Source organism: Ipomoea triloba, chromosome 3, assembly GCF_003576645.1.
Source record: "Ipomoea triloba cultivar NCNSP0323 chromosome 3, ASM357664v1".
In the NCBI taxonomy this organism is placed as follows: Eukaryota; Viridiplantae; Streptophyta; class Magnoliopsida; order Solanales; family Convolvulaceae; genus Ipomoea; species Ipomoea triloba.
In genome coordinates, this window is record NC_044918.1 from 18,103,060 (window position 1) to 18,126,272 (window position 23,213).

Here is a 23,213-nt window from a genome sequence, read left to right on the forward strand (position 1 = left end):
TGCTACGGTGGATCCCTTGGACTTTCCAGATTTTCTTTTATACTTTGTTGTGGCCATTAGAGCGTTTTCCCCAATCTCAGTCATAAGCCTTTGTTCTTCTTGTGCACACATGGTTATCAACTCATTGATAGACCAATCTACTTTATGTGTGTTGTAAGAAATCTTAAAGGGGCTATATTCTTGAGGAAGGGTATTAAGTGCAAAATGCACCACAAAAGTATCTGGTAAAATGATTTCCAGCTTCTTTAGTTGAGCTGCAATATCCCTTACTTGCATGATGTGTTTACGCGTGCCCTTAACAGTGGTAAGACGAAGATTGATAAATCGCATTATTAGAGTACTTGCCGATGATTTCTTTGAGTCAACAAATTGATCATCAATGGCCTTGAGCAGAGGCTTGGTTTTCTGAATTTCCTCAATGGAACCACGAATTTCTCTCGAAATTTTTGACTTAATGAGGTGCACACATAACCGATTGGATCTCTCCCATCGTGCACGAAGCTGCTTGGCTTCGTCAGTGCTTTCTGTAGTAACCTCGGAGGGTTCCTCATTCAGAACAGCGTAATCTAACTCTAATAATCCCAAATGTAGGAGAATAGCATCTTTCCACTCTTTGTGATTATCGTCGTTAAGCAAAGGAACATCAATAGTTATGGTTTGAGTGACGGGTAGAGTTGCTGTAAAGAGTAACAATGAATGCTTGGTTAGAATTTTTTTTCGAGGCAAAAAAAAAAATATAGAGAGAGAGACTGAAGTGCATATTGTTACCAATGTAAGTTATGCAAAAGATAGACTCGTATGCCATAAAAATTGCCTGTGGGCTAAATTTTTACGCACAATGAATCTATCAAAACTGAATGGTGGAAATAGAATGGGTACGATTTTATTTGATTTTCCACCCTTAATGACAAAACTACCAAACTATATGCCGATACATAATCCCTGTGGGCAAATTATGATCATAGTTTCGTATTTCATTCTAATTAACACTACAAATACAACAAAATTGCCTGTGGGCGAAATTTTATCATATTACGCACAGTTAACCACAATATTCTTGCCTAAACTTTATGTGAGTAAAACTTAAGATGTAATTTTGGTAAATTGAAGATGCTGTGGCTACTCTTTAATCGACCAAAATTAAATATTATCACATTGGCAAGAAAATCCTAACAAACAAATTGAACCAAATCATGATAGACAATCCTTAGGTATACTCCCAGGAAAGTTGGTAGGTGCTAAGGCTCCTTTAAAAACCAACTCCTTAGACAGAGTAGCGTCGCAAGGGGACTAGTAGCAATATGGCTGAAGGCACTACGGCAGTTTCAGCCAGCAAGGCGTTTTAAGCCAGGGCCATAGAACTAGTATTCCTCCCCAAGAAACTTCCCTAATTCATGTGTTCTCATGTTTGAAGTAAAATTGTTTGAGAGTTCTATAAGATTATGAGTTCACCTATGGATAAGGCTTTTAATAGGGTGAACTATCTTTGTGATTCTTTAATGTGCCCTTAAATAGACACAACTGAAGAGTAATAATATGCTTAATATATCCTTAAAGGCTCTAAATTCACCTAAAAGGCACTATATCATGCATAATAAACATTTAATTCAGACCTAGAAGGCTCTAAATTCATCCTTAAAGAACATGCTTTTCTAAAGGAATAATTATAACAGTCAAACAATTATTGCAAATAAAGATACATAGCATGCTCAAATTATGCATATTATTAACTCATACTTCATAATCAAATTGCAATACTTAAGGCAATTTAATATAATCCTCAATATTAAATTAAAATTCAAATCACAAATGTAAACTTAATATTTGTTCAAAATTGAATATAATTAATAGTAAATCAATGAGGAATTAAATTGAACAATTAAATATAGAAGAAGCCCAAATATGATGTAGGAAAAACACTAAAGCAAGCCCATATATAATTATAGTGAGCCCAAAAGTTAAAGCATGTCCAAATGACTTAAACAATCTAAATGGGCCCAATTATAATTTTTTTTTTTTTTTTTAAGTATAATGGGCTTGGCCGAATTGGGCCAAACCCAAACTAATACAATTTCCCTTATCATTCTTCTTCCACTAGTTCAATAATAAATAGGCCCAAAAGCTTTAAAATTAAATAGGCCTTGAATTTGAATTCAGTCCAAATAACTCAAATAAGCCCAAATAATTTTAAAAGAAGCCTGACCGAAATGGGCCAAACATAGCCCATCCATTTAACATATATTATGTTCAAACCATCCAAACCTAGTTGCCCTATACTACATCTGCGCAGCCAGAGAAATACTGAGAGAGATAGAGACGCGAAGAGGGAAAGAGAGAGAGGGGTCGCCGGCCACCACCACCGTTCGCGACCACTCGCCGACCATCGCCAGTCACCTTTCACGCCACCGTCTTCTCCATCGGTCATCGGAGAATGATGAACCGGAGGCTCCAGTCCGCGAATAAATTCGGTATTTTCTCCATAAGGCAGTAGGTTTATTTATTTTCGAAAATATTTCGAAAGAATATTTGTAATATTTTCCAGATATTAATGTAACAATTTCATATATATACACATATTCAAACCAAATATATATGTACAAAAACATACTGTAAAATAGCAGGCACAAATTATGTATGCATTCAAAACAGAATACTTAAATTCATATTGCATACAAACCCAAGTAAATCAATTACAACTAGGCAGAGATTATATTTTGCTCTGATACCAACTGTAAGAATTAAAACTGAACTGAAGTATATGAAATATAGGATCTAACCTCCAGCCATAGTTATTTGTTTGATGATTGCCTGATCTGCTTACTGCTGTTGCTTGAGCTTTCTAATTATTTTTCTCTCACTTGACTCAACTCTCTCAGATGGTGTACAAGACTGTATGTCAAGCAGTGAGGGGGATTTTGATGGCCTTTATATAGTTGCATTCCATCAATGCACTAATCATGAAAATTTTCCTATTCTTAATTATTTGCACCACTTTCTGAATAAGAACAAAACATAAATTAGTGGATCCCTAATTTAGGTGTTAGTGTATCCCTGATTTAAGGTCATAGTGGAGTTTAGTGGACTCATACTTTTGACCTTTTATTATTTGTTCTTACAACTTGCACGTATCTTATTTCTATTAGAAAAGATAATAGGGTAGAAAAGATATAAAAGAAAACAAAAATTGATTTCTTTTAAAAAGAAGAATAAAGCAGACTTATAACGAGCAGAACACTACATGCGCCCGCTGGGCACAATCTGACGCGAACGTAGCAAGCAACTAATCAAACTCAAGCTGGTCCCACTTAATTGCAAAAACTCCTCATTTGCAAGAGGTCTCACCTTGTCTCTCTCTTCCAAGGTGACAAAAATCTTCTTAAAAGTTGTGACAAAATGACTAATGGTGAAGGCCTTAGGACATCTCCATCCATTCCCTTTTAGGATCAGTTTGGCATGTTTAGCTGAAAATGAAAAAGTGAGTAGTTAATAAGTTAACTAATTGAAATAACCTATTATTTTAAGCTCTTAATATTTTACGAAACAGAACTTATAGTTTATTTTTAGTTTAAAATAAACTATAGTTAAGCTCTATCAAATAGAGCCGGTCTCTAATCTCCCTATTTTGTGGGTTCCAACTTTTTCACAACATAATCACTTCACTTTTTCTTTTTTTTTTTCTTCTTCTTCTTCTCTAATCCTTCTCCTTTTCTTTCCATTTAGGGCCTTATATGGAAGGAAATAATACTACAAAAATATTAGTATTAATTTCCGAAACAAGTTAAGCACAAAACGAAAGGATAACAAGAAAAAAAAAAAGTTTAGTTCGAGTCATGTGTACTCACACTCTTTTTAAAACATTATTTGTTACTACTCCATAGATGCTATGATCATTGTAGCTTAAGTTTTCTAGGATAAAATTAAACGAACTAGCTTAGTACGCAATGTTTGAGCACTCAAACAAATGAGCTTGACGAACTAGAATAATGGCTTTGAACACTGAGATTTTGAGAAGGAAAATCAGATTTTTCAAGACAGAAAAGCTTCAGATTTATCATCCATGGTATATATAGGAGAAAGCCCGCAATTAAATAATATTTACATATGGCATTAACGTTGATTTAAAACCTAGTATGTAACATGCATAACAAACAAAACTTAATTTACTCTAAACTATACAATTCAAACTTACTTTAAAAGAGATTTGTATATATACTTAGTGCAAACTCACTTTCCTTTCTAATGTGGGATAAAGAATTCTTTCAAACATTTCCACATTCATTTTTCAACTCAAATAAATTTACTTTAAGAATCAATTTATCATTCACCCATTATTTGTTTTGAGCGTATAATATATCGATATTTTCGTCTCACGCACTACAAAGAACTTGAATCTACGTATTTTGACCCGATCCAAATCAAAAGTGGACCCCACATATATTTGTACCATAAAATAGCCACTTAAAATGTCATTTTATACTATTTTTCCAATACTATAATCATCCACATCATCTATTATTTTATTACTTTCTTATAATTATAATTTCAAATTTTGATTTTAAATCGAAATAAATTTAATAATTTCAAATAAGAAAATAAAATGAGGAGAAAAAGTGAGAAAATTGGAGAGAGTGTTCTACTATATGTACTCCCAAATTTTTTCTTTCACTTTTACTCCTTGATGTGATAAATAAGGATGGATTATTTTTATTATGTGGGTGTCAAGAAAAATGTCTACATAAAGAATTTGAGAGTGAGAGTAGAATTTGAATAGAAAATGTGAATCTAGTGGTCTACCAAAGACATTGTGATCTAGTGGTACTAAATTATTCCTATAGGAGGTTGTGGATTCAAGATACAATTTCAAACACATAAAATGGGACGGGACTTTCCATGATGTATGCGTTCTATTTCAACCTCAAAATTGACTAGCTAAAAATGAATTATTGATACTTGCAAACTTATAATAGGAACGTAACGCTTTAATTATCTGATATGAAGTTAATTACATATGCATGCAGGATCCTTTGTTTCGACTGCAACAAGCTCGAGGAAGTGGTGGATATGGTTGGTAGTTGTTCTTGCTTCACTGATGTTCCTAATAGTATGCTCCATTTGCTATTTTCGATGGAAAAAGACTACAAAAGGTGAGGTTTTGGATATACATACATACACACACATATATAGGAGCGGGATTGTGTGAGAACTATCTCTTTTGTGCATCTTGTAATACCTTATTATACATTCGAAATAACTCATTGTGCATATATACCTAGACTAGAAGCTTCTCTCCATATGTAATTACAAGTATTTTTCTACAAATGATGTGACATTTCTATGATTACTTCTGTAATTATGATTCTACATATAGTACTGATGGTGCATTTTAAATTTTTTCTCCAAATTCAGTGTTAATTATTTTTCAAATGCGTAGTCAAACATCGTTTCCAAATGCACAATTCTAATTACAAAAGTACCACGTCTTTTGGAAATCATATATACATGTTTAGATGATCAATCCCTCTAAGATATTGCTTTCTATTTCAATGATAAACAATCAGGCAATGCCAGTCTGTTACTAGATGAACTAAGAGATGTTGTGACACCTTCAAGAGTGAACAAGAGCACCATAGACAAAAAAATTAGTCATGAACTGCAGGTATTCAGTTTTAAGAGCATTGTTATGGCCACAAACAACTTCTCTGATGCAAGTATGCTCGGGAGGGGTGGTTTTGGACCAGTTTACAAGGTAATTAACTTAGAAGATCTTTTATTTAAAATTTTTTTTACCATCCACTAAATAATTTGATTGTATCGAAATTTTAGGGAACATTACCTAATACGCAAGAAGTGGCTATTAAGAGACTCTCAAAAAGCTCAGGACAAGGTCTTGTGGAGTTCAAGAATGAAATTCTATTGATTGCCAGACTCCAGCATACTAATCTTGTTAAACTATTGGGTTGCTGCATTGAAGAAGATGAGAAAATTTTAATTTACGAGTATATGCCTAATAAAAGTTTAGATTCTATTTTGTTTGGTAAGTATGTGCAAGTGATCATTCACTAGTTATTTAATTATTCATATGTTATATATATATGATATATTGTATGTACTCATATGGTTGTATGAATTTGGTATATATGAACAAACAGACCCTAATAGGAAGGAGCTGCTAAGATGGGGGAACAGATTGAACATTATAGAAGGGGTTGCTCAAGGGTTGCTTTATCTCCATAAATATTCGAGGTTGACAATCATTCATAGAGATCTAAAAAGCAGTAACATTTTACTGGACCAAAATATGAACCCGAAAATATCTGATTTTGGCATGGCTAGAATCTTTGGAAGGCAAGAAAGTGAAGCAAACACCAAGAGAATTGTTGGAACCTAGTAAGTAATTGGTCATATACTATGTTAAATAATGCCCAGAAGTGGATGGATACATGCATATATGCTAACAACATTGTTTGGTTATGTTGTCACTTTAGTGGATACATGTCTCCGGAGTATGCCCTGAGGGGAATTGTTTCAACCAAGATAGATGTATTCAGTTTCGGGATTCTACTCCTAGAGATTGTGAGTGGCAAGAAAAACAACAGCTCGTATCGTTTGGAACACCCACTAAATCTCATTGGTTTGGTAAGATCATCAACATTATATTACAGAGCATTAGCAAAAAATATAAGGTTCACCATTTGTTTTATGACAATATTTTTGCAGGCATGGGAGCTATGGAGAGAAGGGAGAGGTGTAGAGCTAATGGATCCTGCACTGAGTGGATCCTGCCCAGAAGCAGAAGTAATGAGGTGTATTCAAGTGGGATTGTTGTGTGTGCAAGATGAGGCAAAATATAGGCCTTCAATGTCAACTGTGGTCTCCATGTTTGCAAATGAAAGTGCAGAGCTACCTTTGCCTAAACAGCCTGCATTTTTCATTGCAGAGGAAGGTGCCCAGCAGTCAGAAAGCCAAGAAAAAGATGAAAGGTTGTCCTTGTCCACTAATGAAATAACAGTTTCAGAAATGCTAGCTAGATAAGCACTATATATATATATAGGTTAATCAATTCATAAAGATTTTTTTGATTGTGATTCAAGCTAAGGGCAAATTTTTGTTGTTGAAACTCTAGTCTTGTAAAGTTCTATGGTCCATTATAGACTTCTGCAAACTAGCTGGTCTGTCAATTCCCAAGACCAACTCTTATTCCAATTTAACGACTGTTGACTGAAGCAATTATAATTATGAAGTAATAAATTGTCAATGTAATGCTATTCCAGTAGAGACCTTGGCCTTAGCTTATGTACATGAATGAACTAGAGTTATCATTGAATGTAGCTAGTATCCCACTATTGTATAAGTTTTTTCCTTTGTTTTTTTTTTTTTTTGACAAAACCAAACTTCATATATTAATGTCGTAAACAATCATTAGAAGCAACATGGGAAATAAAACGCGGAATGGAATCAAAACTCTCAAACAAACTAGCATGACAATATTGTAAAGAAAATTTAGCGATATGATGAGCCAGCATGTTTGCTTCACGATGGGCAAATTGAAGCCGAATCCCTTCGCATGCAGCTAGCATAGTCTGAACATCTTGGATTAAAAGGCCAAACGGAGTCAGATTTTTCTTTCCCCCTACCGCATTCGTTACAACCTGAGCATCCGTTTCAACAACCACCCGATCCCACCCCTTACCCTTTAGCCAACTCAAAACCTCCCTCACACCCAAAGCCTCCGCTTCCCTCACCTTGTACAGTCCCGTAACCACCTTCAGAGCTACCCCTAGAACAACCCCTTCCTCATTTCGCACAACCCACCCCAAACCCATTCGAGTAGTATCAAAACCCATAGCAACATCCAGATTGACCTTTAAGCAGCTTGGACTAGGAGGCTGCCACCTAATCACACCCCCTGTCGCAAATGAATTCGGACATACAGCACGCTGGGCAGCTTTCCAATTCTGCAAATAAATCAAAGCCCCCGCCACCATGTGCTGTGGAGTCATGCATTGTGAATGGAAAACCATTTGGTTTCTAGTATTCCATAGAGCCCAACACACCATCACTACTTTCTCCAAATCTGTCGCCGACAGCTCACCCCACATCTCTTCGAGCCAATCATCAAAACATTCCACGTACGCCCTACTCCATGCTGGATCAATCCTGTGCCAACTAGCGTGAGCAAAACTACAGTTGGCGAATAAATGAACCATGGTTTCGTCAGCCACTCCACACAAAGGGCATAAAAGATCACTCCTCACCTCATCGCCAATGGTACTCCAATGTTGCTGGAAAAAACCCGGTGACAAGCCATCCGGCCCCGGGGACTTATCAGGGTGCATCGCGAACAACGCCTCCCGAACCTCCTCTCCAGTAACCCCACGTAACAGGGAGACATTTTGGGCCTCCGTTACACGTGTGTTCAAACACTCCAACACAGGGCCGTAGTCCCCTATCCGAGCCGTGAACAATTGCGTAAAGTAGTTCACAATAATTTCCCCCATGCCCTCTTCTTCCGTCACCAAACTACCCCCCTCATCCCTCAACCCCCTAAGTCGATTCTTCTGCCGCCTACCATTCACCGAAGCATGGAAGAACCGACTATTACAATCACCCCCCTTATACCACATTTCTTTCGCTCGCTGCCGCAGCCTGTCACTCTGGGATTGAAGTAGCGACAAATACCTGCGTTGCACCTCACAAAATTCCCGTACTTCCACCTCCCCACTCAACGACCGCAGCCTACCCATACGAGCTTTACAACGCTCAATTTCAACCCCCTCACCTTTCGACCTATGCCGCCCCCACGTCCAAACCTCCCGCCCACATCTCTCCAACCTCCCCACAATGTCAGAGCCGGCAAACCGACGCCATGCAGACGCAACCACGTCCGCACACTCCGGCGCCTCCCCCCAGACATTCTCATACCGCCGCTGATGACCCCTACCATGCAAACCCTCCGGCTGCACCCATAATAACAATGGCATGTGATCACTACACCCACCCTCCAACGACCTAGCCCGTGCACCACGAAAAACATCCCTCCAATCCCCCGAAACTAAAATTCTATCCAATTTCTCCCTCACCCAACCCGCTGTCCCTCCCCCTCTTTCCCAGGTAAACTGGCACCCCTCAAACCCCAAATCGTATAAACCACTATCTTGAACCGCCTCCCGAAAACCCCTAAGCAACCAATTTGGGTGAGGGACCCGTCCCACCTTCTCCCCAGCCCATAAAATGTCATTAAAATCCCCCATAATTGCCCACGGAAGATTATTTAGACAAGAAAGGTATCTCAAAAGATTCCATGACTCTCGGCGGCGGTGTCGTTCAGGCATGCCGTAAAACCCTGTAAAACGCCACCGAGGAAACGTACCGCCTTTATCGATAATACAATCAATATAGTGGTTTGAATACCCTACCACCTCAACATCCACTCCTCCGTTCCATAACACCGCTAGACCCCCACTCCTACCCCGAACGCCCACTGTAAAGCATCCGTCATACTTTAACTTCACCCGAACTCTCTCCATTCTTGCCGCCCCACTCAAAGTTTTAGATAAAAACAAAATATCAGGCTTGTGTTTATTAACCAAGCCCAACAACACATGAACTGCCAAAGGGTTACCCAACCCCCGGCAGTTCCAACTCATACAACTCATTTGGCCCGGTGGGCCTGGAGACCAGGACCCACCTCACCAGTCACATCTGTGAACTGACTCTCAACTGCCATAGGACTAACCCCCGACTCATATACTTGCCCCTCACCACCCTCACTCCCCACCCTACGCCGTTTCTGTTCCATAACCACCACACCCTCATCCTCATTACTCTCATTTACTTCAGCGTCATTAATAGTAGCTGGAATACTCCCCCCTAACGGCTCATGATTAGAGACAATAACTGGCATTAAATGCTTAATTAGTGACTCATCATGATCAGCCGTTACAGTACCCCCACCAACAACGGCCACCTCCGCGCCCACCGCCTCCGGGTTCAGGACCAACCACCGATTCGCCGGAACCGGCGCCACCCTTTTCCCCCCAGCCCTCAGCCACGACCCAAAAGGCTTCGCCTGGCCAACCACCACCTTCTCCTCCGATGTCGGACAAAACCGATCAGCATGACCGATCACCCCACACTGAAAACAGAACGATGGCAAACGCTCATAGCGCAGGTCCACCCAAAACCAATCACCCCCTGGTTTTTTCAACTTCATCTTCGCCTTCAAAGGTTTCAAAATCTGTAACTTGACTCGGATACGCATGAAAGTTTTCCCAGAGCCTTCGAAATTACGTTGATCACAAGCTTCAAATTCCCCTACAAAGTTTCCAATGGTTATCGCAACTTTCTCCGACATGAATCCCGACTGAAGTCCATGCACTTGGACCCAGAAAGACGTCACAGTCAAATCAACAGTCAGAGGATCGTCCCCAGGCACCAGTCGGCGCAGGAGAACCAAATTTTGCTCAAAGGTCCACGGACCATCATCCACCACACGAGACACTTCGCGTTCCATATAGAAAGTGAACAAGAACCTATCATTCCCGAGTTCCCGAACATGCACACCTTTCGTTGGACGCCATGCCGTAGCCATGACGTCGCGAAAGACCACAAATTTCACCGGGCGATCAGAAAGCACCCTACCCACCGCCGCATACCGAAAATCATAAACCGGTGGAGCAACCTCTTCAACCTCCACGACCACCCCATCCGCATCATCATCGATGGTCAGTGCCTCACAAGCTTTCACAATACCACTAGGTCCACCCTTCTCCATGTCGCAAGAGCTGGAAGGACAGCGAGAAAAAAAACAAGGAACCCTAGAAAGAAAAGCGGAAACCTAGAAGACGGCGGAAAAAAAAAAAACACTCCACGACAAAGCGGGAGAGAGGAAAACACTACGGAGTGCAACACGGGCATCTAAGAAGTCAAAATAATCTACGGAATATAATTACACATACTTTCATTTTTTTTACTTCATGGTGATGAAAGACTGTTATGAATTTTACAAGCCATAAAGTATATGAAAATTTGAAAAAACAAAATACTTTCCTTTGTTATATATCAATTTAAAGAATAAGGATGTCATTGTATTTCTAATGGTAAAATAATGAAAATTTTAACCGAATATTATTGGTGGAAATCAAATGAAAGTCATGAATGTAATATAACAAAATTAAAAGAATATAACTAAATGTGACAATACCATAATAATCAATGACTAAAAGTGGAAGTTGCTCAAAGTCATGGATGTAATATGACAAAATTAAAAAAATAAGACTAAATGTGACAGTGTCATAATAGTCGAGGACTAAAAGTAGAAATTGTTCAAAGCCATAAATGTTATATGACAAAAAATGTGGCAATACCACAATAGTCAATGACTAAAAGTGAAATTTATCTCTTTTTGAATATGTAGACTTTTAAAAACTCTATAAAAGTTTAAATAGAATACTAATATACTTTTAAAGACTCTTTAAAAAATCTGAATTGAATATTGGTAGACTTTTAAAGAGTTTTAAAATCTACATTTAATACCACCAAACTTTTAAAATTGTAAATTTACCATTCTAATTGCATTCAATATGACACTTGGTTAGGAGATTAGAAAATGTGTTCTTCTATTTTTATACTTGTTTTTATTTTAAAACATAAATAAAAAATAAAATTTTATTACCACGGCATCAAATTTTTATCTAAAGTAGTAGGGTACCTGTCTTTTTTATCTGATTGTATACATCTGACTTGTTCAGATAATTAAGTATATTTTTAAAAAGTTAAAAATTTCTCAAATTTTATTTTCTTCTTCTTCTTCTTCTTCTTTTTTTTTTTTTTTTTTTAACACTTCTATTTTCGTCTCTAATTTGACTTAGGGTGCGTTTGGAAAGCAGGAAAATATTTTCTGGAAAATGAGTTCATTTTTTGTGTTTGGATGTACTCTTGAAAACTGTCTTTGGGTGTTTGGTTCATTTCCGGAAAATGAGTGAAAAATTGGTAGAGATGTATAATTATATAATTTTATTATTTTCTTTAAAATTTAAAAATATATAAACTAATAATATTTATTATAAATAAATATATAAAAATTAAAAAATTAAAAAAAAAAACACTGCTGCTCTGGTTTCCAACGGAAACCAGTCCGCCGGTCTGAGGGAGGGACGTAGCCGTCCCTCCATTTTGCATCCTGCATTTTCCAGAAAAAACACTACATTTTCTGTGGTTAACGGAAAATGATTTCTGTTGACCACATTTTCTGAGTGTTGCCAAACACCAAAATCCCGGAAAATGATTTCCAGAAATCATTTTCCGGGTAACCAAACACACCCTTAATTTAAAAAGTTGTTTGAAGTTCTTGTTAATTAAATAAATATATCGCTAAGGACCTTGTGGTCCAGTGACATCAAACCCTTCCCTTTATACAGGAAGTAGTGGGTTCGAGCCTCAGTGGAGGCAATACTGATTCTTGTGCTTCAATAACTTGAGAAAATAGTTACTGCATTGTAATAAAGTTAGCAGTATTCAAAATATATATATTAATGAGTACATATTTTAAAATTACCCACTTAAATTTTATATTTATTTTATATGTTAACCTACCTGGCTACCTTGGATAGAACTAATAGAAGTAGCCCGTAAGGGCAGCTCAAGTGGTAAGAGAGTTACACCTGCAGCCGAGAGGTCGTGGGTTCGAACCTCAAGCCCTTGAGTTTGTGCCGGTCAGCTATGGGTAACCTAGGCTGATTTACCTCCATGTGGCTCTTTGCCGGCTAGAGTCACAGGGCGAGGGCTTTACCCACATACTCACATAGTGAGGAGTGGGGTTTACCTCGTTAATAAATAAATAGAAGTCATAGAACTGAAATCTGAGCTGCAAAAAGAATCTCCATCTTCTTCCCCAAACTACACTTATCCGTTTCGACAACCTACAAATCACAAAATAATTATAACTATATTTAAAATAAAAAAGAAAGAAAATTCGAAACAAGGAAAGCACCTAGGCTTCTCCGTTGACGTCGTCGTCTTCTTCTACGTTTTCCTGTATGCGCTTCACATATTTCTTCAATCTTCTCGACTCTCTCTCTCTATTTCTCTCTCCGTTATTTGTAAAAATTCAGAATTTAGTTTGAAACTTTTGTCCTTTTTATTTTTATACTATAAAAACTTTGATGGGTTCTTATTTTGGTTAATTGATCATTGATTAGCGATCCACTGTGAGATATATTCGCCTAAAAGATTAGGGCTTTTGGGGTCTGGAACGAATTTGGTTTGTTTTTGATAAAGAATAGGATCGATGAAAGGAGAAGTACAGCTGGAGGCGTTGGGAGGGTCTAATCCTAGCGACACCGATCCTTTGCTCCACGCCCAGCATGTGGACTCGTCGCCGTCGTCGTCTTCATCTGCATCGGAGACCCCCAACGAGATAAAGGTTGAAGATTTGGAGAGTGGTTCGCTGCCTTGCTGTAGAATCTGCCTCGAATGCGACGGGGAAGATGGTAGAATTGATTTATTTTTATAATTTCTTGCATTTATATGCGTGTTTATCTAGCTATGCTATAGCTAGCTGTTTGGGACAATTTTTAATTTTTTTTTGTAGGTTTTAAAGTTTAGGTGGTATAGAGTGATCTAGGAGTGTAAATGTTTGTGATGTGATGTTATTGTTTTGTAAGAGACAGGTAGGCAATATAGTAGGATTTCTTGTCCACAAAAGGCGAAGCCCTTGCCCTAGGTTTCACACCTCGGCCTGATAGGATTGTGGAGGGTAAACTCAACAGCCCGAGGTTCAGTGCCTGGTGCCCATAAGGAGCCCCACACTTTAGCTGTCAGGCTCGAATATGTGACCTTGTCCACAATCTAGCACTAGGAACCAACTGAGCTGCCCATGAAGGCAATGTAGTGGGATTTTTGAAGAGTTGGGAGATCGTATAATTCTGTTCCATCACTGTTTATATGTGTTGTTTTAATTGTGTTCCATCACTGTTAATGTGTGCATTCTGTTCTATTTGTTAATATGTACTATGTACTTCATTAGTGGCTGGAATCCATTTTCAAAAATCTGTTAAGCATGCTCCATTTTGGTAGATGTTTATATTTATGGCGCTAGTACTTTCCATTACATGTAGTCTTAGTTTTTACTAATTGTCCCCTCTTCAGATGATGAATTGATCTCACCATGCATGTGCAAGGGCACCCAGCAGTTTGTGCACCGTGCTTGTCTTGATCATTGGCGATCAGTCAAAGTGAGATATTTTCCCTCATACATTCTAGTACAATGCAAATGATTAAATGTGAAGTGACGAGTTCTGATTTGACCTATGCATTCTTATGTAGGAGGGATTTGCATTTTCACATTGCACTACTTGTAAAGCTCAATTTCATCTTCGGGTGGCGGAGTTAGAGGACAACAGTTGGAGAAAAGTAAAGTTCAGACTCTTTGTGGCTAGGGATGTTTTCCTTGTGTTTTTGGCTGTACAAACTGTAAGTATTATGGTTCCTTTTACCCTCATGTTTCTTCTACTGAAAAAGTGTTGGCATCGGAACATATCATAATATCATATTGGTCCTCTTTGTGAAGACTTAAAGCTTTTTCTTCTTCTTCTTCCATTTCTTTGAATTTAAAAAAAAAAATTGAGGGAGATGCATTTTTGGAAATAAAATCTGAAATCTATCCTTGCTGTGAAAATGTGAACATAAGGGAAAATGCTATAGTCTCCAGTATTTGTGTTCCTGGTAGAAAACTATGGCAAAATCTCCAAAGCAGAAGCGGCTTTTGCTGACACTATGTTGGACTGTTTTGATCCACTTCTGAACTTCCTTTAATTCTTATTGTTGTGTACTTTTCTCCACAGGTGATTGCAGTGATGGGCGGCTCTGCATACCTTATGGATAAAGATGGAACATTTAGGAATTCATTCAATGACAGTTGGGACCGCATATTGTCCAAACATCCTATTCCCTTCTATTACTGTATAGGTAAGCATTGTGAGACTAATAATTTAATTTTCTGGATTCTAGTCTAGATAAAGAAATGTAGTAGTGAGGCTTATGTTGTCCAACATCCTATTCTCTTTTGTTACTCTATAGGTAAGCATTGTGATACTCTAATAATCTAGTTTTCTGGATAAAGAATTGCGAGTGTTAGCTCGTTGTAGAAGTGTCCTCAATATAATGCTTTAAAATTGCACATGGAGTAAATTTTACCTTTTCCAAGTGTCTCATGGAAACTGGAGTTACTTGGAACTAGTAGATAAGCTGAAAGGTTTTACTTTGTAGTCTCCAAGTCGTAGAATTTGCATTGTCTATGGGGTTTGTCACATTACTTGAGTAGGGTGTTAACTTTGTTGATCTACATGAAACAGGAGTGCTTGCATTCTTTGTGCTGCTTGGATTTTTTGGGCTCATACTACATTGTTCCTCGCTTAATAGCAATGACCCACACATGGCTGGTTGTCAGAACTGCTGTTACGGCTGGGGTATCTTGGATTGCTTTCCTGCATCAATGGAAGCATGCTTTGCACTCGTTATTATTTTCGTAGTTATCTTTGCTATTCTGGGCATTGCGTATGGTTTCCTTGCTGCCACCATGGCCATCCAAAGGATCTGGCAGAGACACTACCACATCCTCACAAAGAGAGAACTTACACAGGTTCAATTCTTTAACTAAATCTTTGCATCTATTACTTACAACTTACCCTATTTGTTAAACAAATGGTTTATATTTGGTTTGATATTCATGCTGCGTGTTGTAGACCTTGTATGGAAGTTTGGTTTTGTTTCCCCTATATTCTGCTCGTTTTTATTTTTGTAGTGTAGCCGACCAATTCTTCTTTTTCGTCTCTTTGAATGTTACAGGAATATATAGTAGAAGATCTTCATGGCTGCTATACCCCACCAAAACTGGACAAAGAACACGAAGAACGTCTTAAAATGCTCAAACTCTTATAGGATGAGAAATTTGAATCTTTAAACGCTTGTTTATAATCAATGTCTCAAGCTTCAAAATCAAAAGTATACAGTTAAGTTGATCAAGAAACAGAGTGCTTTTATGTTTTCTTGATCGATCTTCACTTTTGGTGTACCTCTAGTTGCTCAGCAAGACAGCTGATTCTGGTGAATGACTATGAACAATACTCACATATATATATTTTGGATTTATAAAGGAAGTAATATCACATTTCTGGTTTTAGGTTTTACTATGATTCACACTAAACTCAAATTTGGTTGTATAGTAACTCTAGTGTGTTCCATGATTGCACATTCTGCCAAATGATTGATTACTTTGTATGGCTTTAACATTGCATTGTTACAAAACAATTAGTTACACGAAACTCCATGTATGCCACAAAGAAAACCAAATTCAAATGGAGACACCCAAGCAACATAGAACACCAGGACAACCAGAAAGGACTGCCATGCCCTGAATTGTTGGACAATAAATAATTTTTAGCCAAAAACATGGATAATCAATATTAAGATTAAAGGAGATGAATGTACAGAGACAAGAAGGAAATACAAAACAACAAAACTCGGAAAAGAACAACAAAGGATCATTTCAGACCTCAAAGGATGTGGAGATTTCAACATAATAACTTGAATTGTGAACATTCAGTATGTAAACTGTGACAGGTTCATTTACATAGCAATGAGAAGAAAAAAAAAAAAGAATCATGTAGTTAAGAGAAGCAGAAAATGGAAAGAAAGCATGAATGTATTGATTTCACTCGGGTATTCTGTACAAAGACTCATATGTGTGTGTGTGTGTATTCTGTAACAACAGCATTTATGAAAGAGGAGGGAAAAACTACTAAAAACTCTCCTCGTAACAGATGGAAAAAGAAGGGTAAAATAGATAGTATCTTTGTGAATTACATTTTATCTCATTTAATTACCCCCCATTTTGGTGTATAGTTTCATTAGTTTTACCATCACTTATAAAAACTAAGTGATCATTATCTCTGATCAACTCTATACTATCAATCTCAGCTCCCTCTTTGCTCACAACTTTTGCTGCCAAGAATCCATATTTCTTAACACCAATTTGAAGTAGCTCCTGGAAGCTTTTAGGAAGCAATATGATCTTCCCAGCAACATCGTCTTTCTCAGGACAACTCACGGTTACTCTAGCAACGTAAGTCTTCGCTCTTCCAGATTTTGCAGCTGCGTTCATGGGAAACATCAAGCCATGGCCCCCATTCTGGGCAGCTGACATAATGCCAAACAATGAGTTGTGAAAGGTGCTAGTCCTCCGCCTGTGGCGTGATGAACGACTCCACGACCCATCAGTTGCTGGAAATGTAGCATGGGGGATGGTTGGCTCACTCTTGAACCTCCCTAGAAACCGAACTCTATTCCTTTCTTCGGGTACTGTAACGTTAACAGATTGGTTTTTGTTCTCTTTCTTGGATTCGAACAGTTGATTTATGTCCTCATGTCCTTGCTGTTCAGCCAGGCTCCTCGGGGTCCACCCATCTTCTTCTGGTTTGTCCATATCAGCCCCCTGTTCGAGTAGGTACTCGACCATCTCCAGGTTGCCCTCACACACTGCAAAATGGAGCGCTGTGGATCCATTGCTTCCTGGGCATGTTACATCCCCTCCCCAGCGTACAATTTCTTTGAGTAGGTCCATGTTGTTTTCCTCTGCTGCAATGCACGCAAATTGGCCTATTTCACCACATCGTAATTCAGCGCCATTGTCTACCAATAGCCTAATCACTGATTCATGCTTTCCCAAGATGGCCTCCCATAATGGTACTCTCCCTTCTGTATCTGTATATGTTAAAACACAAACAAAATGCAGAAAATACTATAAAAATTACTTCTTAATAGTACTTGCTGATAATGGAGGAAACACAAAAAATAATAATAAAGTGCAGAGTTAAAATAAGAATATCGAGTTGCAGATTCATGCTCTGCAATTGAACACTAGGATATTGGTTATTTATAATTGTAATGTTTAACTTGACAATTACTTGCTTATAAATGTATGAAAGTCAAAAAACATGAAAAATAATGCAGTTTTGATTTGTATAGCACTCAAGTATAGAAAAGTCAGTAGATATGGATAATGGCAATATAGCAATTTGAGAAACTCTACCTACATGTTATTCCAATTTCAAAGCGAGACAGCTTACCCTGTACTATGATATGCTCTATTATGTTGAATCTGACCAAAGGTTTTAAATTCTGATGATACAGATATGAAAAATCTAATCATGTTCCTAGAAGGTCAAAGCACCTATCAGTAGAGATTCTATGTTAAAAGAACAATGGGAAACAAATTTATGTTGAATATAAATAATAGCTTTAATAATGCATGAATGAGCATATTTATTTTTAAAAAGGAGGATAAAAGAGCATATCAAGTGAAAGGATTCTGAAAGGGTGCAGTGACTGATATGCACTTATGCAGAAAAATGATGAACAAACAAGAAGAAATAATCTGTAGCATATTATTTAATGATGATGATCAGTAAATGTGGAATATGACTGTCCTTCACAAGTTAGTAAAATTTACTGACCATAGTCTAGAAAAATCATATGGAACCAAATGAGATTTTAAACCATGTGTCTTCTAAGTTTGGCTACTGGATTTGTATCAAAATATTATATACCTCTAATGTTGGGATCGGCCCCAAAGTCCAGCAGAAGAAGTACACAATTCTCATATCCTTTAGATGCTGCTATATGCTGAATGGTGGAAAATGGAAAAGCAAAAGAAATTGATTAAAATGTGGCACTCAGCCTCGCAGGTTAAAAAAATTCAGCAGTGGAGTTCACATACAAGAGCTGTTCTCCCGTTGTTGTCAGATTCATTTGGGTCAAGGCCCCGTTTCAACAAATGGTGCAACAACAAATCATCTCCTCTAAGCGCTGCAAAGCAAAGGGTGAGAGGTAGGTCCATTCTACCACGTGCTAACATGTTCTCTGTCTCTAAGAGGACTCCCTCCATAATTGGATCCCTTGAATCCTTCAAATGCTGCTAACAAAACAACTAATAAATATTGTCTGCAAAACTAAAAATTACAATTTTAAAAAGTAAAGTGGATTGCAAATCCAGACCTGGAGGAGGTTATTCATAATTATGGTTCCATCTCCAACATTAGCCTGAACAATATTTAGAAATGCAGTACGATTCATTCGTAGAAGCTGACTCAATCTTCTAGTGCGTACTGTGAATAGCTGAGGCCTATAACAAAGAACCCCAATCTCACCACAAGGATCACCCGTCTTTGCCTCCCCAACAACCTGCAATGTCATAACAATTTCAGACAAATGAATCATACAAAGCAAAAAAAGGGATGAAGACAAAGCCAAATGGATTAATATGTGTAATCTAAGGAGAACTTTCATGAAAACCCAGGGAAGCTGTAGGTTTTCACAACCCACTTGCCTGTTCAACTCCATTTCTGTAATCAAGTAGATCCTGCCAAGAAATTTCATCATTAAAGTATATTAGATCTCAAATGCAAAGGAAGTAAATGTACTGCATATGAACTTAATGTTTTCTATTCAAATTATTGATAGAGATAACAATTACCACAGCTCCTGACACAAGAATATAGAAGTCTGTTGGTGCTTCATTCTGCAGAATTACATCCTCTTTGGGGGGAAAGTACTCTGCTTTCATGTCTGAGACCTTAAATTACACAACAGGGTATACATTATTAAAATTTTATCAAAAAGTAAAGAAATCATTGCATTATATGTTACTAAACTTACTAGCTGGAAGAGTAAATCATTTGATACTCCCCGAAAAAGATAGACTTTATCAATCAAGGAGTAAAACAGAAAGTGTGATATGCTTGACCGGATGGCTTTGGGAAGGGAATCAAGAGTCTCTTGCTGCTGCAGCCCCTCTGAGTCTGTTCTAAATTTCAAGCACAAGTGAGCAAGCATCTGATCTTGGAGGCGAGTAGGCAACTGATTTCTCTGTGCAAAACTTGAGGCAGCTTGAATTGCATCTCTCTGTTAATTAATGTAAAATCAAATTTTACTTCACTGCAGACCTTACAAGAAGTCTAGAAGCCTCAAATAAATGTTTTTATGCAATAAGATAGAAGCACTCACAAATTGTCTTGTCTTGCTTGTACGATGGACTACTAAATTCGTCATATTTCCTATTAAGTATGCTGTCAGACCCAAGTTAAAAAGCATGTAGAACACGGTAAATATCATCTCCTGAGTATTCTCAGCATGCAGGTCACCATAACCAGTCGTCGTGAGAGTTGTGATTGACCAATAGATAGAAGTAATGTAGCGGGTCCATATGCTCCTCTTATGGAAATCTTCCCCCAGTGATACCCCAATCCAAGTGTATTTAGGGTCATGATAATGACCAGCAATGAGATAATAGAAGCACCCAGCAGAATGAACCGCAAAAAGAGTAACCTACATTGCACAGAATAAAATCAATAACTACCATAGTTTCATCAGATGTCCCTTGCCCAACTCCCACTTCCCAGAAAACAACAGAATTTGCAGTGCACACTTACACAAATAAGTTTTGCACACCGAACCCAAAAATAATTGAAATTCTTATCTTTCTCCAACCTATAGGAAAGAAAGCAGGGCTGCCTATTATTTTCCATGCTTTATTGATAACAAATGCAATAAGTCATTTCTAGTAGTTAAAGGACTTACCTGGCATATAGTGCACTAACTCTACGGAGCCGCCAGAGGCGAAGCATACTGAATAAGCCATATAGGCTTAAATGATTTGGTGAAATCTTATAAGCGATTTCTGAAGGGATTGTGGAAATGACATCAAATATGAACCAAGTTCTTGTATACCTCCATGCAATTTGTCTTGGGTTATCAACAAGAAGGTATGTGGTTTTATCCATGTATGCCACAATGAAAGTGAGAACTATGTCAATTGCAAAGAAACCATTCACAATGTTATCAGTGATAGTGAGAGGCCATGATGGTTTTTCTAGAAAACCGAATTCAAAAGGAGACACCCAAGCAATATAGATGACCAGAACAGCCAGAAAGGTCTCCCATGACCTGAAAGATTGTATCCAACATGAGATGACTTTAGTAGAAGAAGAATTAAGAATCATTTTAGACAAAAAAACATAGTTGCTAGGTACACATAACGAATATCAATTGAAGATTTTTCAGTGTTGACTGCAACCTCTCTTCAAAATGACAACAGATGAATGCCTTCAACTTGAGCTAGAATTTTTTTTAAAAACAAAAATCAAATACACACCTGAGTTAAATATTTAAAAAAAAATATTATTTGTTGAATATAAACTACAAGCAAAATGGTGACAGAGTAATACCCTCATTGAGTCATTGCCTAATGTATGGATATGACCATAGGATACACAAATATTTTTTTGAATTTCTTTATACAGTTGGATATTCAGTTCACTTTTACTAAATTTGCAGTGAGTTTCAGACAAAATTTTCAATATCCATGTTTGTCCGGCACAGGTAGCGGTGTCCAATTGGCATCAAAGTTCAGTGTACTAGATACGCTAAACCTTTTTGTTACCAACCAACATCTTGCTTTCCCTGGAGTAGTAAAAGGAATACAGGCCAAAAAGCATAACAAAAAGTTCACAGGAAAATGCAAGACTCAGAGGAACATAAGCAGTAAATCAAGCAATAAAGAGGTTCCGTACATTGTTCTTAAATTATACACTCTATAGTTTTTCCTACAGAAGAATCAACAAGTCAAAAAGGTAAACTAATGAGACTGCAAAAATCTAGCATGAATTGTGGAGTCAACCCCTCACCCACGCCCAGCTACCAAACATTAACTAGCTACATCACTGCTGATCGACACGACTAGGTGCACCATGATTATTGTATAGTTATTGGTTCCATCAATGATTTTTTGTTTTTTCATATAAATTACATTGATCTCTCACTGTTGTACAATAACTTCGTGTTTACGAAATCCATATCACACCACAATGTCATCATAAATGTGAAAATACTAAAATAGACGGAAGGAAATACAGAAGAACAAAATTCGGAAAACGGCAAGATAAAGAGCATTACTGTAAAACCGAACAATATAATTAAACAAGCAAAAAGAGTCCAATTCATGAACGATTGACGAACTCCATAGTTAACCGAGACGTTCACCTGTAGCGGCGATCGTAAGGAGAGATGATAAACTGGCGGAGCTTCACTCTGCGGTTGCTCCGAGCTCCGAGCGGCGGGAGAATGCCGGTAGTGAGGCTGTAATGGCTGCCGTCTCTCGATGATTGTTCGATCTCCTGTGCCGCGCCGCACATAGAAACCTGGAAAAACCCTTCCCTGCGCCCTCCCCTGTAACAACTATCCGCCATTGTCGCAAAGCTTTTGCTCCTTTCCTTCTGTGCGAGCTTTGGCTTTGAATGTTGGGCGTTAAATAGGGGAGGGAAATATTGTGCGGGCCCACCTAAAGTTTTTCTTTTTATGTTCCAACCACAATTATATTACTATAATCTATACTATATATAAAAGCATTATCCTCCTTCCAAACTTTCCCGCCCAAAGTTAGTGGCATTTTGGTAAAATCAGTTATTTTATTTATTAATTAATTTATTTATTAATTAATTATTAATTTATTAATTAATTTATTAATTATCCACCCGTGCGTGCCTAATATGGTTAAATGTTGGTGATTGAATAATTGGATTTTATTATTTATCCATACATATATATATATATATATATATATATATATATATATATTTATTTATTTATTTATTTATTTATTTATTCACCTATAATACTATTATGGTTAGATGTTAAATTAAAATGTTAAATAGGTAATATAATATAGTAATATTAATTGGTGATTGAATAATTGATGATATAATTGGTGTGATATAATTGGTGTGATATATTTGGTGATATATTTGTAATATATGTAATAGTATAAATAGAATTAATATTATTTTACATTTCTTATAGCCGTATTGAATATTTCCTAATCTTAGCCTAGAGGATTTTGGCTAACAGTAGCCTAGGAAATTATAACATATTAATATATTAATTTTATGGTAATAAATTATAACAGTAGCGTAATTATGTTTTTCCTTTTTTTTTTCTCCTACTAATCAGTCAAATTTCCTAAACTACTCCCCCATCCCCACCCCTCTTAATTTCTTACCTTTTTCACCTCTATCTCTCTCTCTTCCTTATTTTCTATATAAACTATTGCTTATAATCATAATTCGTATTCCCTGTGAATTCTGAGCCGGATTTTACCTTTA

General features: G+C 37.3%; 3 protein-coding genes across 5 annotated transcripts in view; 2 read left to right on the forward strand and 1 right to left on the reverse strand.

The window, feature by feature from the left end:
* Positions 1-7,230, forward strand: part of LOC116012169 (G-type lectin S-receptor-like serine/threonine-protein kinase CES101) — an 11,222-nt gene extending 3,992 nt beyond the window's left edge. The window contains exons 2-7 of one of the 2 annotated variants that reach the window (XM_031251645.1): positions 5,019-5,144; positions 5,559-5,746; positions 5,824-6,034; positions 6,150-6,387; positions 6,486-6,636; positions 6,718-7,230. In XM_031251645.1, the coding sequence (XP_031107505.1) occupies positions 5,019-5,144; positions 5,559-5,746; positions 5,824-6,034; positions 6,150-6,387; positions 6,486-6,636; positions 6,718-7,032 (1,229 nt within the window). In that variant the 3' untranslated portion in view covers positions 7,033-7,230. The remainder of the gene's footprint in view (positions 1-5,018; positions 5,145-5,558; positions 5,747-5,823; positions 6,035-6,149; positions 6,388-6,485; positions 6,637-6,717) is intronic. The other variant, XM_031251646.1, reaches the window with a different exon arrangement.
* A 5,620-nt stretch (positions 7,231-12,850) lies between these two features.
* On the forward strand, positions 12,851-16,187 carry LOC116013520. Of its 2 annotated transcripts, XM_031253321.1 has the most exons (7): positions 12,851-13,035; positions 13,200-13,490; positions 14,149-14,234; positions 14,326-14,472; positions 14,844-14,967; positions 15,354-15,640; positions 15,847-16,187. In XM_031253321.1, exons 2-7 carry the CDS (start codon positions 13,289-13,291, stop codon positions 15,937-15,939), a joined length of 939 nt encoding a protein of 312 aa, XP_031109181.1. In that variant the 5' UTR covers positions 12,851-13,035; positions 13,200-13,288; the 3' UTR covers positions 15,940-16,187. The 2 variants fall into 2 exon arrangements, with proteins under 2 accessions (XP_031109181.1, XP_031109180.1); XM_031253320.1 differs by having other exon boundaries at positions 12,851-13,490.
* A 534-nt stretch (positions 16,188-16,721) lies between these two features.
* Positions 16,722-22,285, reverse strand: LOC116013519 (potassium channel AKT1-like). The gene is made up of 11 exons (XM_031253319.1): positions 22,096-22,285; positions 20,635-21,000; positions 20,487-20,544; positions 20,062-20,382; positions 19,714-19,959; positions 19,532-19,630; positions 19,385-19,417; positions 19,054-19,239; positions 18,776-18,970; positions 18,606-18,681; positions 16,722-17,760 (listed from the first exon to the last, which is right to left on the reverse strand). Exons 1-11 carry the CDS (start codon positions 22,245-22,247, stop codon positions 16,880-16,882), a joined length of 2,613 nt encoding a protein of 870 aa, XP_031109179.1. The 5' UTR covers positions 22,248-22,285; the 3' UTR covers positions 16,722-16,879.
* Between the last annotated feature and the right edge of the window lie 928 nt (positions 22,286-23,213).